The sequence below is a fragment of the Mesitornis unicolor genome, unplaced genomic scaffold (genome assembly GCF_000695765.1).
Source record: "Mesitornis unicolor isolate BGI_N332 unplaced genomic scaffold, ASM69576v1 scaffold33721, whole genome shotgun sequence".
NCBI classification, from domain to species: domain Eukaryota; kingdom Metazoa; phylum Chordata; class Aves; order Mesitornithiformes; family Mesitornithidae; genus Mesitornis; species Mesitornis unicolor.
In genome coordinates, this window is record NW_010165018.1 from 7,955 (window position 1) to 22,907 (window position 14,953).

At 50.9% G+C, this 14,953-nt stretch overlaps 2 protein-coding genes across 2 annotated transcripts in view; both read right to left on the bottom strand.

Moving 5' to 3' along the window:
* LOC104548477 (chromosome unknown open reading frame, human C9orf114) overlaps nucleotides 1-551 on the bottom strand; it is a 5,620-nt gene extending 5,069 nt beyond the window's left edge. Inside the window, exons 1-2 of the mRNA XM_010194503.1 lie at nucleotides 458-551; nucleotides 39-152 (exon numbers count right to left, since the gene is read on the bottom strand). Of these exons, the coding sequence (XP_010192805.1) occupies nucleotides 39-152; nucleotides 458-551 (208 nt within the window). The remainder of the gene's footprint in view (nucleotides 1-38; nucleotides 153-457) is intronic.
* A 1,261-nt stretch (nucleotides 552-1,812) lies between these two features.
* CCBL1 (cysteine conjugate-beta lyase, cytoplasmic) lies at nucleotides 1,813-12,241 on the bottom strand. Its single transcript, XM_010194501.1, has 14 exons — nucleotides 12,157-12,241; nucleotides 10,134-10,255; nucleotides 7,770-7,828; nucleotides 6,880-7,030; nucleotides 6,413-6,562; nucleotides 5,964-6,050; nucleotides 5,712-5,840; nucleotides 5,254-5,374; nucleotides 4,498-4,574; nucleotides 4,167-4,256; nucleotides 3,444-3,630; nucleotides 3,152-3,228; nucleotides 2,790-2,876; nucleotides 1,813-1,881 (listed from the first exon to the last, which is right to left on the bottom strand). Exons 2-14 carry the CDS (start codon nucleotides 10,215-10,217, stop codon nucleotides 1,813-1,815), a joined length of 1,368 nt encoding a protein of 455 aa, XP_010192803.1. The 5' UTR covers nucleotides 10,218-10,255; nucleotides 12,157-12,241.
* Nucleotides 12,242-14,953: the final 2,712 nt, after the last annotated feature.

Here is a 14,953-nt window from a genome sequence, read left to right on the forward strand (position 1 = left end):
GGCCCCCGCCGTGCCCCCACATCCCCCCTGCACCCCACTGGGCCGCTTCGCCGCGCTGTCGTCCGCCATCTTCTGCCCACACTCCCAGGCCACGCCCCTCCGCGGTGTGATTGGTCGGAAGGGGAGGAGGCCGGCGTCACGTGAGCCAATGGCTAGGCAGGGGGCGGGAGCAGGGGTAGGGTTTAAGTCGCCCGCGCGGGAAGTCAAGCTCAGCAGGGTCTGTGTCGGTCAGCACTGAATGGGAGACCCGGGAGAGTCCTTGGGAGGCTGCGGTGGTGAGGTAAAGCCCTGACACCCGCGTCTGGGTGGCTTTGCGCAAGCACTGCCTGTGTGGTGGAAGCTGGGAAGAGGTACCCTGCCCCTTGAGGGGTGTCTCATGGGCTAGAGCAAGAGTCTGGATGTGTGGTGAAGCTACAATTAATCTTTATACCAGTAATATAATCTTACAGCTGTTTACCTGTTTCAGTGGTTGCAGCTCTCCCAGCATTTGGCACATGTTCCTCCAGCAGCACCCTTGTCCACCCGGGCTGTGCAGGCAGGTGCAATCCCATGGGCGAAGGCAGGATGTGGGGATTTGCCTCCCTCTCTCCCTCCCGTGGGTCAGTGCAGCTCTTGCTCCAAGGGGGTTGGTACCATCAGCTGCAGCCTGACACAGAAAACCTTCGGAGCTGCGACTCACCAGCCTGGGTGGGATGAGCAGCCACCACTGGGACACAACGCAGATGTTGCAGAGGTCACACCATCCCTCCAGGAGGGCTACGTCAGCCTTGTAATCATTACAGACATGTACTCTTCAATAATTGCAGTAATTAATCTTTAATAATTTAACTGCCACAAATATTTATTGCACAGTCTGTTGCACATAACTTCTGCGTGCTTGATGATGCTGGTGTCCATTCTTATCCGGGTTGAAATCAAGAATGACGCAAGAATTACCTTTCAAAATGCTGCTCACGTTACCCCACCACCCCAGCAGGTGGGAGGTTGTGGAGGACACCAGCAGCAGGAACAGTCCAAGGCTGCTGGGCCCTTTCTCCCCAGCTGCTTGTGTGCACTCGTCAAAGGTTTGAAGGTTTTGCTTTGCAGCCTAGGCAATGCTGCTGAGCCCTGATAAAACACCAGGGGCAGTTTGGGGGTGCACAGGGAAGGTTTGGCAATAGCCGGGCTGTTTATGAAAGCCTCTTTCCTGAGGGGACCCAGTTATGATTCTGTCTTCCCCAGAGATGTATAGAAAAAAAAAATAAAAAGGAAAAGTTTTGAATTATGGGAAACAGCGTTTCACTGGTTGTGTAATTTTCAGGATCATAGGAATCAACCTACTGCTGGGCACAGCTGCGTGGTAACACTACATGGGTGCTGGTGGAAATGCTGTCCTGCGCCCTGGGGTGTCAGTGGGGATGTGGAGCAAGACAAGCCACTGTAGCCCCCCAGCACAGCCGTAAAGGTAGGTCCTGAAACACTTTTTCAGAATTTGGTGGTGGGAAAGACCTCAGGAGCCATCCTTACCTTGTGTCTTGCTCGTGCACCCCAGAACTGATTAGTAAAGTCTTTAAACATAAAAGGAAGAAATGTTGAATACTGGTAGTGCACACGACAGTTCACTTTTTGCAAGGAACAGTGTAATAATTTCACAGTGACAGAAAGTGTCCCCGAGACCCTGCCTGGCGAACTTCTTAATCATTTGTCTGACATAAAATGAGGTTGAAAACACAAAAATAAGCATGTATCAAATTTTGGAGCCAATCAAAGGAAGAGGAAGAACGGTCAGGGCAGGTGAGGACCGAGGAGAGCATGGTTCTCTCTCCAGTGTGCTCAGGGACTGGTTTTCTCCTGTTTCCATTTTTGCAGTATGTCATTTGCTGCCTTCAGTGTAGCTTCCTCCTAAACAAACAGAAATTCAATACAAATTGAAAGAGTCCAGTGCAGGGCCACAAAGATGATGGAGGGAGTGGAGCATCTCCCTTCTGAGGAGCGGCTGAGGGAGCTGGGTCTCTTTAGCTTGGAGCAGAGGAGACTGAGGGGTGACCTCATTAATGTTTATAGATTTGTAAAGGGCGAGTGTCAGGAGGAAAGAGCCAGGCTCTGCTCTCTGATGTCCAATGCCAGGACAAGGGGCAATGGGTGCAAGCTGGAGCATAGGAGGTTCAACCTGAACATGAGGAAAAACTTTTTTACTGTAAGGTTTACGGAGCACTGAACAGGCTGCCCAGAGAGGTTGTGGAGTCTCCTTCTCTGCAGACATTCAAAACCTGCCTGGACATGTTACTGTGTGACCTGGTCTGGGTGATCCTGCTCTGGCAGGGGTTGGACTGGATGAGCTTTCCAGGTACCTTCCAACTCCTAATATTCTGTGACTCTGTGATTTCTGTGAAATACCACAGGTACAGTCAGTTGCTTCCAGCCAAATGCCCTTTCCCCTCACTGCAGTTATCATTCATATAAAAATTCTGTTCTCATTCTGAAACATTGCAAATGCCCCATGTTCGGTACAACACAGGCACAGCCATCTCTGGGGCAGGCACAGCCACTGGGTTGTGCACCCAGAAGACTCCCTGCCTTGACCAAGAAATGTAGGATGCTGATGGGGCAAAGCTTAGGGTGGCACTGGCACACCTCCTGCCCCCAGCTCAGCTCATGTGTCTGCAGGAGGGGATTTGGACCAGCTGTGATGCCATGTTCAGGCTCTAATGCCCAAGGTGCTCTGCATTTCTTCTTGGCATTTATCTCATTAAACCAGCCCCAATTATTACTCCCAACCTCACCTTCCTTCATGCTGCCACATATCTCACCTTTGCGAAGCAGAACCGGATGAAATCGTTGTAGTTGTTCTTGTGGGCCTCACAGTAGAAAGCAGAGAGTGGGATGGCAGCAAGTCCCTGGGAAGGGAAAAACACGTGGAGCTGAGGTTACTGTTTCTGGGCTGGTGTGGAGCCATCCACTTACTGCATGCAGGTCTCAAGGATGGGCTTGTAGATGCCCCTGGTGCCCTGTCTGCTCGCTCTGCTTGAGCTCAGACTGCCAGAGTTAAGGCCAGCTAATGACAAACACCGCAGGCACCCCCTAAATGAGCCGCCAGACCCGGCAGTGGTGGTGTGCTGCTGGCAGCAGGGAGGGCACAAACCCACCTGGGGCAAATGCCAGACACATTTACCTTGTTCTTGACCATCCACTTTGCAAATCTGGAGTCGTAGGGCTCATCGGAGTCAGGGACATCAGGGACATCGGATTCTGGAGGAGAAGCACAGCAGTGTGGAGGCTGGGGCTGCTGGGTGCCTCAGCCAAGCCCCAAACCCACAGCCTCTGGGAGCTTGGATGGGGAATGTGCTGTTGTCCGTCCCTGCTTTGGTGGTGGTTCGTGCAGGTTCCTGTCCCTGCTCAGTGGTACCACTCTGAGCTGCCCCCCATACTCAAGCCCTGCTTGAGCAAAGCCGCAGCTGACTCACTGAACTCGGAGATGTCTGCCACCAAGAAGTAGGTGCCCTCGGGGATGATGGGCTTCATCCCCACAGCATTCAGGCTCTGGACCAGCCAGTCTCTCTTCTGCTGCAGCTCCTTGGGCAGTTGGACAAAGTAGCTTTCCGGTTTTCCAAAGAGCTCAAGCTCCCTCTGGAAACCCTGAGCCACAGCCTCCTGCATGGAGAGAGGAACCCAGAGGGAAGATGGTCAAGGCTTGCTTGAGAACTGGAGTCTGCTCTGATGCAATTCACAGGTGAATAGGGAGCAGGGGTAATTTCTCATTTAATCAAGTCAAATTCTCTGCCTTCAGCCCCTCCAAATCACAGAATCACAGAATCGCTTGGTTGGAAAAGACCTCCGAGATCATCACGTCCAACTGCTCCTGTCTACCCCCTAAACCATATCCCTAAGTACCTCGTCTGCCCGCTCTTTAAATATATCCAGGGATGGTGACTCCACCACCTCCCTGGGCAGCCTGTTCCAGCTGGCCCCTTGGATTTGTCAATGCAAATCTGGGAATACACCCCAGGCAGGCTGGGCTTTCCTCTTCTTCCCAGGCATGGAGCGACTGCAGGGAGAGGGGAAGAAGCCTCTCCAGGGCATCACGCATCACCTCTCTGTGCCTTTCAGGTCAGCCATGGGCAGGAGGACCCTCTCTCTGCCCTACTTTGGAGGTTTGGGAATTGCAAGGCTAGTTACAGCTGTCTTACCTGGGCAACTGTGGCACAGTGGTACACTGAGTTCTGGTGCACGATACGGAGGTGCTGCAGCAGCCGGTTGGGTCCTACTGTCCAGCCCACCTGTGGTCAGGAGAGGAGGAGGAAGGTGGTAAGTTTATTGGTACCTGCTTAGACTCCCCTTTATTTTTCAAATAGAGGAAAAAACCCCTAGAAATCACAGCTTTGGTACGTTCAGAGCCTGAGGTTCAAAGCCAAGTGTGTGGCAGCAGTGTCCTCAGTGCCACACTATGGCAATGGGACCCCTGCCCTGGAGCAAAGGGACAGGGATAGAGAACATGAGATGCCACACAGGGGAGTTCACCTTCCATCCAGTGGCACTGAAGGTTTTCCCAGCACTCCCGACGATCACTGTGCGGTCCCACATCCCTCGCAAGCTGGCTGACAAGGAAACAAGAGAGAAACACTGATGGCAGAGCTCAGCGTGCTTGCGTCTGGGTTGCATTAACAACATGGTGGGAGCTCTTTGCACACCATAACCCATGGTGGCCTTTTGTGTTCACAGCACATCCTTCATCTACAGGAGCCTCAAAGCACATCCCAAGCAAGCAGGCAGGTTTCTCAAGAGCTTCTCTTTGTAATTAAGTGTTTTCATACGCATGTACCCAGCCCCAAGGGTACCCAGAGGTGCCAAGCACCTTCACCCTTCAACAAGGTGATTGCATGTTACTGCAACAGGACAAACAGGTCTGTGAACTCCTGTCGAAATGGATGTCCCAAAGCTAAAGACACCCAGAAAACTGTGGCTTTACAAAGTACAGGGAAAAAAAAAATCAGTTTCACTGGAGTCAGAGGCCTCTCTGCTCTGGATCTTATGCTGTGAAGCCAGCTCTCCATTTCTTCTGGCTGGCTCTGGAAGTCAGGGCTCCAGTTTAAGTCCTGATTTAGAGTCTGAGACTGAAGTGCAGCAAGATAACTTTAATGGGGATGTGTCTGGCAGAGCTGTGCATGTGAGCAGCCCATGTAATTGCCAGGAGACCTCAGTTAAATCACCAGTTCCTTCCCTGACGATGCTGTACCCAGTGAAGACACCCAGGCTCAGCCAAGCCACTCTACGTACCGATGCGGACGAGCTCCTTCCCGTCATAGACCAGCCACTCATACACTTCGTCGCTGATGCACAGGACATCGTGCTTCACACACAGGTCTGCAATGAGCTCCAGCTCCTCTCGGCTGAATACCTGCAGCGGGCAAGGAGTAAAGATGCAGCAGGAGCATTTCTGAGTCCCCATCTGTCCCTGCCTTTCTGTGAAGGCTGTGCACCCTGCCTGCACCATCTCCCAAGCCAGAGTGGGCAGGAGCTGGTTGCAATAGTCTAACAAGGCAAAGCCACTGCTGGCACAAAAGACCAGGCTTAAAAACATCAGAAGAGTGCACGCAGCTTGTGGTGCTCCCACAGCACCCATTTCCCTGGTGTGCAAGGAAGGTCGAGTCACTGCCACACTGCAAACGTGTCTGAGTGAGCTGTAGCAACTCAGCCACTTTCATGACCAGCCACAGCAAGGCCAGAGGTGTTACCTTGCCCAGAGGGTTGTTGGGTGAGTTCAGGACGATGGCCTTTGTCCGTTTGCTGAATTTAGAAGCCAGTTCAGCCGAGTCCAGCCGCCAGTCTGCACTAGACATCATTTTTCCATCTTTTGGAGCTTTCTGGAGAGAAGAGAGGGGAATCTCGGCTTGTTTTGCTATTGCTGCACTTTGCTTACCACTCACCTCTTCACTCACTTTGCTATGACTCTTCCTTCCTCAATGGCTTAGCTCAGAGCCACTCACCGGTCTCAGCGGGACAAACACGGGCGTCCCACCAGCCATTTTCACCATTGGCTCATAGCAGTCGAAGAAGGGTTCAATGATTATCACCTGGAAGAAAGGGACATGTCAGCATCCTCCTGGCCCTGCTCTGACCTTCCCTGATGGGTGCAGGTAGCAATGCGAGGGACAAGAAATTTTATTCCCCAAATTATTGTAATCAAGAAGCTGCATTGCCTGTGGGCAATGTCAGGGAAGAACATCACCACTCCAGGCAAAAGGGTTATTTTGGCTCATGCCGAAATGAGACAGTGCCCTGCAGCGAGAGTGTTTTCCTTTGGAAGCTCAGATATTGGAGAACGGGGATAAAACATTTTCTGCTTTGCAAAAGGATTATGTAAACCTGGCCCTGGCAGACCCACAGTCAGAAAGGGGTAAAGCTGCCTCTACACCAAGCACAAATCTTGGGTTACCTCATCGCCTTCATCAACAAAAGCCTGGAAGCAGCAGAAAAGGGCCTGGTATGCCCCCACAGTCACCATCACATCGGTCATAGGATCCAGGTCTCGTCCAAGCAGCTTCCCATAAAACTGGGCTAGGATCTTCACCAGAGGTGGGTGGCCCTGCAAAGTGAGAAGAGGGGGTGAGATTTGGGTTGCAGAAGCCTCCTAAAACATGGATGAGCCCTTGGAAGGAGCCTGGGCAGCTGAGTGCCCTGCAACTGCAATGCCCTGAGGGACATATTCCAGCCTGGCTTCTTCAAACACTGTGGTAAACCAGGGTGTTACAGCTTTGGGGGCGTGGGGCCTGGGCTGAGGCTGGATGCATATTTTGCCTCATGTGGTTTGCCCTGTTTATTGCTGCCTGATGAGCTCTGAAGCAGCCAAGGCTAACAAGGAATGAGGGGGTTATTGCTGAGGAGGGGGATCTGTCCACGCACGAAGGCACGGGTGTACTGGTGCAGCATGTGGTTCTTCCCGCTGAGGGCTCTCACAAACGCCTCCTTCAGAAAGTCCGGTGCGGGGAAGTCAGGGAAGCCCTGGCCCAGGTTCACCGTGGAATAGGTAGCAGCCAGTTGTACAAACTCCACCCTGGAGAGAGGAAAAGGAGAGAAAGACAAACACTTATAGAGGATCCGAGCAGCGCACTGGTACCAGCTCTGCTTGCCAGCGACCCTTTGGAAGTAAGCAAGGTTGGTGTCCCTCCTGCAGAGCCATCCCACTGCTCACATGTGGGCAGGACCAAGCACAGGTCATTTCAGACCCATTTCAATTAAAACTAGGATAAGGCACTACTGCACTGGGTGGTGGTTTTAATTTCTCAAGGGAAACAGCTGTTGTGCTATCTGGGTGTGTGGTCGCAGCTGAAGCCATGCACCTGATCTGATCAGATCAAACCGAGCAGGAGAGGTCTCAGGGGTTGTCAAACTCATACCAGTTCTGCAAAATTTAGCATCTAGACACCGTTGGGCTCAAAGCAGACACCAGGCTGAAGCCTGTGTGCTGCGATGACTTGGCTCAAATTTGGGTGCTGTTGCAGTGATTCGGGTCAGATGGTGTACAAGGCACTACAAGATGCTTCTGCCTGCCTTCCAGCAGGGTGGTGCAGGACATCAGGTAACAGCATAAAGTGTGACCAGCAGGTACAGAGCTGAGCCAGGGTAAAGTCTCCTGGGACAAACCTGCCCTGATGTGTTTCCTAATCAGCTGCAAAGCAGCCAAGGGAGACTGTGCTGCTCTGTGCTGTGTGGCTGCAGCGGTTTCTGTCTGGTGTTAAGCTGCCTAAAACCACATCTACCACCAGGGTAAACCAGGTATTCCCTTAACTCACCAGATATTCTTATCTATTCCCTCCAGCCTCCGAGCTTGCAATGGCTTTGACATTTTTGCCTGCAAAGAGAGAGGAAAAAAGTGAGTTTGAAGCTTTCACTAATGGCAAACAGGGCCATGCACGAAGGGGCTGTGGCCTCCCCAGACATGTTTTTCCCAATAGAAGGTGTGCCCTCCAGTATTTCTTCATGGGTTGTTGCTGACCAACCTTGGAGCAGTAATGCTGATGCAGTGGCTTCTGGAAGAAATTTCACACACTTTTTATGAAAGATCAAACAGAGGAGAGCTGGCAGAGGAGGATGTTTCATTTACAAGTTTCAACAAGAATTGAGAAAACAGATGAACAAAAGAAGTGTGTGTACACTCACTGGGGAGCTGGCAGTGCCTTAAACCTCATTTTCAGTTGGAATAAATCATGAGGTCAAATGAGCTCAGCCAAACTGTAACACCCAGGCCAATGACCTCAGGCTTCTGCCTCCCATAGCCCTCTTGTCCTTCATCGGAAGGACCCCTCTGTGCTCTACAGGCCACAAAATATCCCCTTTTCCTAGAATAACAAACTTTTTTTATTCCACTCTGCCCTACAGAGTAGCAGAAGGTGAAGGGAGTTGCTCTAGATCCTAAACAAGATGCTGGTTTTTGGACCTACAGTTCATGGCAAAACCAGGCAGTAACTGGATACAGGCAAGAGGAGAGCACAGCACACAGGTCAGTCTGATGTACAGAGACACCAAGGTACGGTTCATGCGACTGGTTTTTAATTTCCACCTGCATCATGGCTGGGGGGAGTGAGAAGAAGGACAGTAGGAAACATTGAGAGAAAAATCCGCCTTCCAGTCGGATAAGCACAGTGGGAGAAAGTCAGATGTGCTTGATGGGGAATTTATCATGAGGATGATGAGAAGTGGCAGAGGCAGAAATTAATAACTCAACAGCACAGGGAAAAGATAACCAGACAGCGAAGGGACTGGAAACCAGAGACAAACAATGCTCACTGCACCAAGAAACGCCAGTGTGGGGCTGCGAGGAGGGCATCTCTGAAGCAACGAGCCAAGTAAAATGATTGTCACCACGGCAAATCAAATACATTTGAACAGGGAGGAGGAGAGCATGTGAAAGCAGCTGAGATGTGAGATGTAGAGCTGGGATGTGAGGGGACAGGGTCTGTGCTCTCCCAGGATGGTGGCGAGGATACGAGGTCAGCCTCCTCCCCAGGCTTACCTGCAGCAGAAACTTCCCACTTACCTGCTCACAGCTGCTGTTCCCTGAGGGCTGCACCAGAATTTGGGAAGTGCCCCAATGATATTTTGTGTTGAGGTCTTTAGATTTTCATACAGCTTCAGCCCTTGCTAGGAATCTTTGCAAATAATCTGCCAAGGAGCCCTGTGTCTTGTAGGACACTCGGTGGACTCTGCTCCCCCGTAGTGCCAGGCAGGCAGCCAAGGGTGAGCAGAAGTCACTGCCTTCTCCAGTCCAGGGGAGCCCCATGCTTCTCCCCCAGCCCCTGCTTTGCTCTTTCTGCACAATCTTGTGGGTATGACGCTCAGCAAGACCTGGTGCCTGAGCTGATTTTGATGGGAGTGGAAGGATTTGTGGCTTGGGAAGTAAAAGATAACTGGAGATGGAACACTAACAGCTCCAGCACTGCTATCCTGTGGCAGGGCTGCTGCTGGCCACGGTTCAGGGAATTTGACAGCATTACCATGTGTGATGGAGGTCAGTGGGAAGAAGGTGCTTTAAGCCTAGACATTCCCAGCTCTGAGGAAAAGCTTTGTCTGCTCCAGCCCTTACAGGAATTGAAATTACCTATTTTCTTCTGACATCCCCTCAGCCCCAGCCTGTGTGATGCTGTCAAGAGGGCCACGTAGCCCCCAGATCTGTTTCAGCCTGTTCTGCTCCTCAAACTGAACGATGTGTTTCTCCAGTTGCAATGTGCCTGGCAGCCAGACAGAAGAGTTGAGTGCAAATGTAGAATATGTAGCGGCCACAGCCTTCCACCATTGACTCCCCATTGCATGTGATTTCCTTGCTCTGCATGTTTTTATCTCCAAAGGTATGCTGATATTTCCCGGACACACTTTGTAACCCAAGAGGCTTTAGTAGAAGAGACCACCAGATGAGGCAACCCCACAATGAGCTTCCTTCTGTATGAAGAATATTCTTTTGCTTATGAGATGTTCCCTTTAAACAGGCTACCTGGAAACATGGGTACAGAGGAGATTGCCCCAGTGTGGCTTTTCCTGATGAGCCCAATCTGTCATTGCTGCCAAGGCTACTCCTGGGCAGTGAGGTTCCCTGGGCTCCGCATGGGTGCAGCCAGGGACCAGGCTGTCAGCCAGAAACAGTCACACTGGGCATTCAATACCTCTCCGGAGTACGAGCTATATCCAGTGCTGCTCTTCCTCTTCAGCAAGAAGTGACGCAGACACGGTCCCGCTCTCCTGAGCATGCCACGGCTCCTGCTGTCTCACTGCTCCAGACACGGACCTGAGACACAAAGCAGAGGGGTGAGGAATCACTCCATGGCTGCAGGGCCGAAGAAAACACTTCATGTACCTGGGGATACAGACCCAGAGCTGTGGTTATTCTGCCACAGAAAGGAACTGCTTTGTGTTGTCACTGCAATATCAAACAGCACCGGGATTGCACTTCGCGCTCATGACACGCACTAAGTCAGGATCACAGGGGCCACCATGGCTTCTGCCTCCTCTCTCCCCAGTTCCAGGCTCCCTTCACTTTCCTCTGCACTGAGGGGAGTGGTACGGACACCAGTGAGAGACCATCCTCTGGGAATTCAGTATTCAGCATCAGCTTCCCATCCAGCTTCATTGACCCCAGGTATCTCTTGCCTCTGCCCTTCATCCCCTGCATCACCTCTGCCTTACTCGCTGATGGGGTTGTGCCTTGGCAGGGCTGTTTGGAGACCCTGCCCCTCCTGGGGCTAACAAGTAAAACAAGGGGCCTTAGGGATGTTTGCTGAGCAACACAAACCCACCCCTTTCTCTTCTTTCATGTTCTTAACGTCACCAAAAAAAAAATCAGAGCAAGAGTGCTGCTATTTTTGAGAATCTCTGGCCTCTCAGCTGCTGCAGCTCCAGGCTGTTTAGTCACAAGTTTTATTCTGATTAAGGAGATGTCAGCTTCCACCTCCAAAGTGATTTTGGTGTTTACCTTTCTTTCAAGGCCACGGACAAATTAATTTCTGTGCCTGATGCAGCCTGTTCCTTCACCTCAAGTCCTTTAACTTTTTACAGCATTGCTTGAACATGTGGTATTTAAGCAAAAATAAGTTATTGTTAGGTACGTGAGATAAAAGCTGCAAGTCTGGAGGATGCATGCACTTTTATTTTGACCAGCCATGGATTAATGTACCCAGCTACCAAAAGATAAATTAAAACAGGTTTGAAACTGGCCTGCCCACCGGTAGGTTCTCAGTACAGTTAGATGCACTTCTCATATTTGCATACAAGACGTTGAGTCACCACTGTTTGCATTTTATGTTATTTCTAACACAACTGCAAAGTGGCTGCCAGCTGAGACTGCTTGGGGTTTTACATCTGTTTGCCCAGGTGAGAAAAAAACTAGCACAATTTATGGAAAATAGGGCATAGTTTTGCTCAGGAGTGTGAAATATCCACTTTGTCGCTGTGCACAAGACAGCTGCATGTCAGGGCTGGGTGCTGAGATGTAGGGGGACACTGCTTTGGGGTGCAAAGCAGGGGAGAACTGGAAGGAGGGGACTAACCCTGCAGGTGACAAAATGAAAGTGTGGAGGTAAAAAGGGCTTTGCTGGAGTACAGAAAACTACGGAGCCGGTGTAAAAGCTGTGCACAAGGCTCCTGCAAAGAGCCACAGGCAGCACTGGGGTCAGGGTGCTACTCCCAGTGACTCTGCCTCACCTCCCCAGCCCTGGGCAACCATTTGGAGCGGGGTCAGCCACCAAAGAGTCAAAAAGCCTGGGAAAGCCTCAGGGAGCCACTCACTTGGGCATTTCAGGCTCTGCTGTACATACGCTCCCAGCAAGGCAGCCAGGGCACCTCTCGCCCTGGCAGGGTGCACGGTTTGGAGCACACGAAGGATTTCGGAGGTGACAGCTGAAAGGTCACCGTGGGGACCGGTCGCTCACCACCTCCAGCCCACGGGCACCAGCTGTCTCTTCCGTCCTGGTGCTCCCCAAGCCCCTCCGCGGTGCTGGTCAGCCCAGCCCAGCCGCTCATGGGTGCACCCACAGGGCTCTGGGGACATGGGTGCCTCTGAACCCGTCACCCCGCGGGGTGCAACACCACAGCAGGAGCACGGGTGAATGCAGCAGCAACAGCCAGCAAGCGCACACACGGCCAGGCACAAGACAGCTCCCAGAAGGGACGGCGGGGGTAAAACCGACTTACATCAAGCTGGGCCCGGCTGCCTTACGCTGCAGAAGTCTGGCACAACCGCCCAGGCTGCATTTCCAGACATGCTGCCCTCTTCCTCTCTCTGAAATGCCTCATCTGCTGCTGGGACTTCCTGGGAGGAGTCGGAGAGGCTGCAGGGAGGCGGGAGTCGAGCTACAACACTCGGATGGGGAAAATCGTACCGGGGAGCGGGAGATCCCGGGCTGCTCTCTAAAGCACCGAGGAGAGAGATTTTGGGAGCAGGTCCCTTCCTTCCCGAGGCTTGGAGTCAGAGCTGCCAGAGGATTTTGGCTGCCTGGGAAAATATCCCAGTATATTGTTCAGATGGAGGCTCATACCAGCATAATTAAAGTGGGGTAATTTTTGTGGTACAGCTATAATTACTTTGGCATGGCAAAGGCTGGGAATTTCCTTTTGTGTGAAGCCTTCAGTAATTCTGAAAAATGGATTTTTAAGTCAGTCAGACGCTCTCAAAAATTCCACCCTGCAGGCTTAATATTATTAGAGAATGGATCACAGGTACGGGAGGTGAAGGCATCAGCATTAGGCTCATCAGAGGATAATGACCTGCTCTCAAGATACAACCTAAAGCAAGAGCTTGCAGCATTGTCTGACCCCAGGCTGTGGATGAGCAGGGAGACAGCGTCAGAGCGGCATTTCAGCGCATGGGTGCAGGAGCTGAACTCAACGCTGCTGATTTGAGAGGTGACCACTGCTGCAGTGAGGTGTAGAGAGCAAATTGTCCTCCCTTGGCTTCCCTCATCCTTTTGTGACAAGGCTTTACACGCATCCATGAATCAGGTCGTGTGGGTGTCCTGAGCGAGTAATTACTGTCTCCCTTTCGCAGTAGGAAAAAGTGAGCCACAGGGAAAGGAAGTGGCTGACATCGGCTGTGCCAAAGGTTCCCAAATCCTAACCTGACTGCTGTGGTCACAGCATCCCTGCCATGATTAAGCGGGAGGGAATGTCCGTGCAGGCAGATGCAAACTCTTTGTTTTCTAAACTGTTTAACTCAAACACTGAAACAAACAGATGGAAGGGAAACTTTTGTTTGCTTCTATAAGAATGTACAAAGCACGTCCTGAGAGCTTTGACTCTGCTAAATTAGCAAAAAGCCAAGCTGGCAGAAAAATGGACAGTTTTCTGTAAGGTCTGTGAGTTGAACTGGGCCAGGACAGGGCGGTTGTGAGTGCTAAAGGCACTGCAAGGAAATATTGATCTGGGTAGGGGTCAGAGCAGGGAGGAGAGGGGAGAAGGGATGGGCAGGAGCACAATCACCCACCTTCTTTGGTAGGATTTGGCCCTTATATTAGTTCAACAGTAACATGTAACTTCACCTTAATATCCTCTTGAAATACAGCAGAAATTGCTGGATAATGTACATACAGCCAGCAAAAAAAAGGACACGACCAATCTGACCTTCTTGGAGTTTGTACTGTAAAACTTAAGGGAAATTAGGACCCTCTCTTTCTTCAGCTCGTTTTGATTTAACAGGTTAACGTAGACATGAGCAATTCTTAATGTTTTTGTTTGGTTTTTTGTTTGTTCATTTAAAATCTAGCTATTGCACTGGACTGGTGAGTGTCTGTAACACTATCCCTTGGCAGGTGGGATCACAGCACCTCTGGTATAAGTCCTGTGCCTGCAGCTACAGGAGGATGCTAAGAGCTGTAACGTTCCTAGAAAGTCACAGATCGTTTTACTATAGCAGTCATCACTGGTGTATACAAGTTAAAATTGGCTGCATTTAACCACTCAGAACTGCCTCTTGAACACTAATGAAATTATAATGAATGCCTTTGAACCATCCTTCATGAATTTTTAACAAAATTATGCTGCCCAGTGTCCTCCAATGAGTCAGCCAAATGAAAATAACCATTAGTGAATCAGCCTGCTTTTTTTGGGGTACCACAAAATTACTGTTGCAGATATCCCTGAAAAGCTGTGAAGAAAAAAACGCTGTATTTTTCAGTGGGCTTAGTTCGGCGAGCTGTTGTTACAGAAATGGAACGCGGTTTTCAAAATATTCCACTTTAGAAATGTGACATAGGTTGGTTCTTAAGGAAAGAGTTGTAAAAGCTGCAATTTCAATGATTTTCATTCTCTTGTTAACTAGCCTTAATGTTGATACTAGTTGTATCCACTGGTTTTCATTTGAGGCATCCAGTGAGATGTTCACCAGATTTTCTCCACCGATCTGGACCATGTGTCCCTGCTCCCTAAATGCACCTATGTCACCAGTTACCGCTCGGTAATTTGATGGATGCAGGATGGGAACCAGGCACACATCAGAGTTTTGCGCTGGCGTGGGTGTGTGAGAGGAGAACCTGGGCTTGTACCTGGCCTGGGCTATGTACTATCCCTACTCTTGCACAGGGCACAGCCGTAGAGTGAGGCTGGTGTAGCTGATTTTAAATATTTAAAAACCTGGAGGTGATACACACCAGGTCCAGGCGGATGAACGGATGCTCCTCTCAGGGCTTCACATGGCTTGAACCACGCTGACGGCCTAAAACTTTCCTTTACATTAAAGGAAATAATGACAGAAGGTTTGATTGTGATTGGGTCCTAACCCTTAATAAAGAGTTGTTTGTTTGTTTTGTACGAAAAGAATAAATTCTGGATTTCATAGTCCTGCTGTCCTGCCACAGCAGGTGAAGGCACTCAGGTCCCCACCTTCGCCTGCTCAGCGCTGAGGCTGCAATTGTGGCGGCCCCTTTAAGACGCTCACCATCTTGCGCACTGCCCTGTACCAAGATGGCGCCCCTGCCCTCATTTTCCCCTCCCCGCC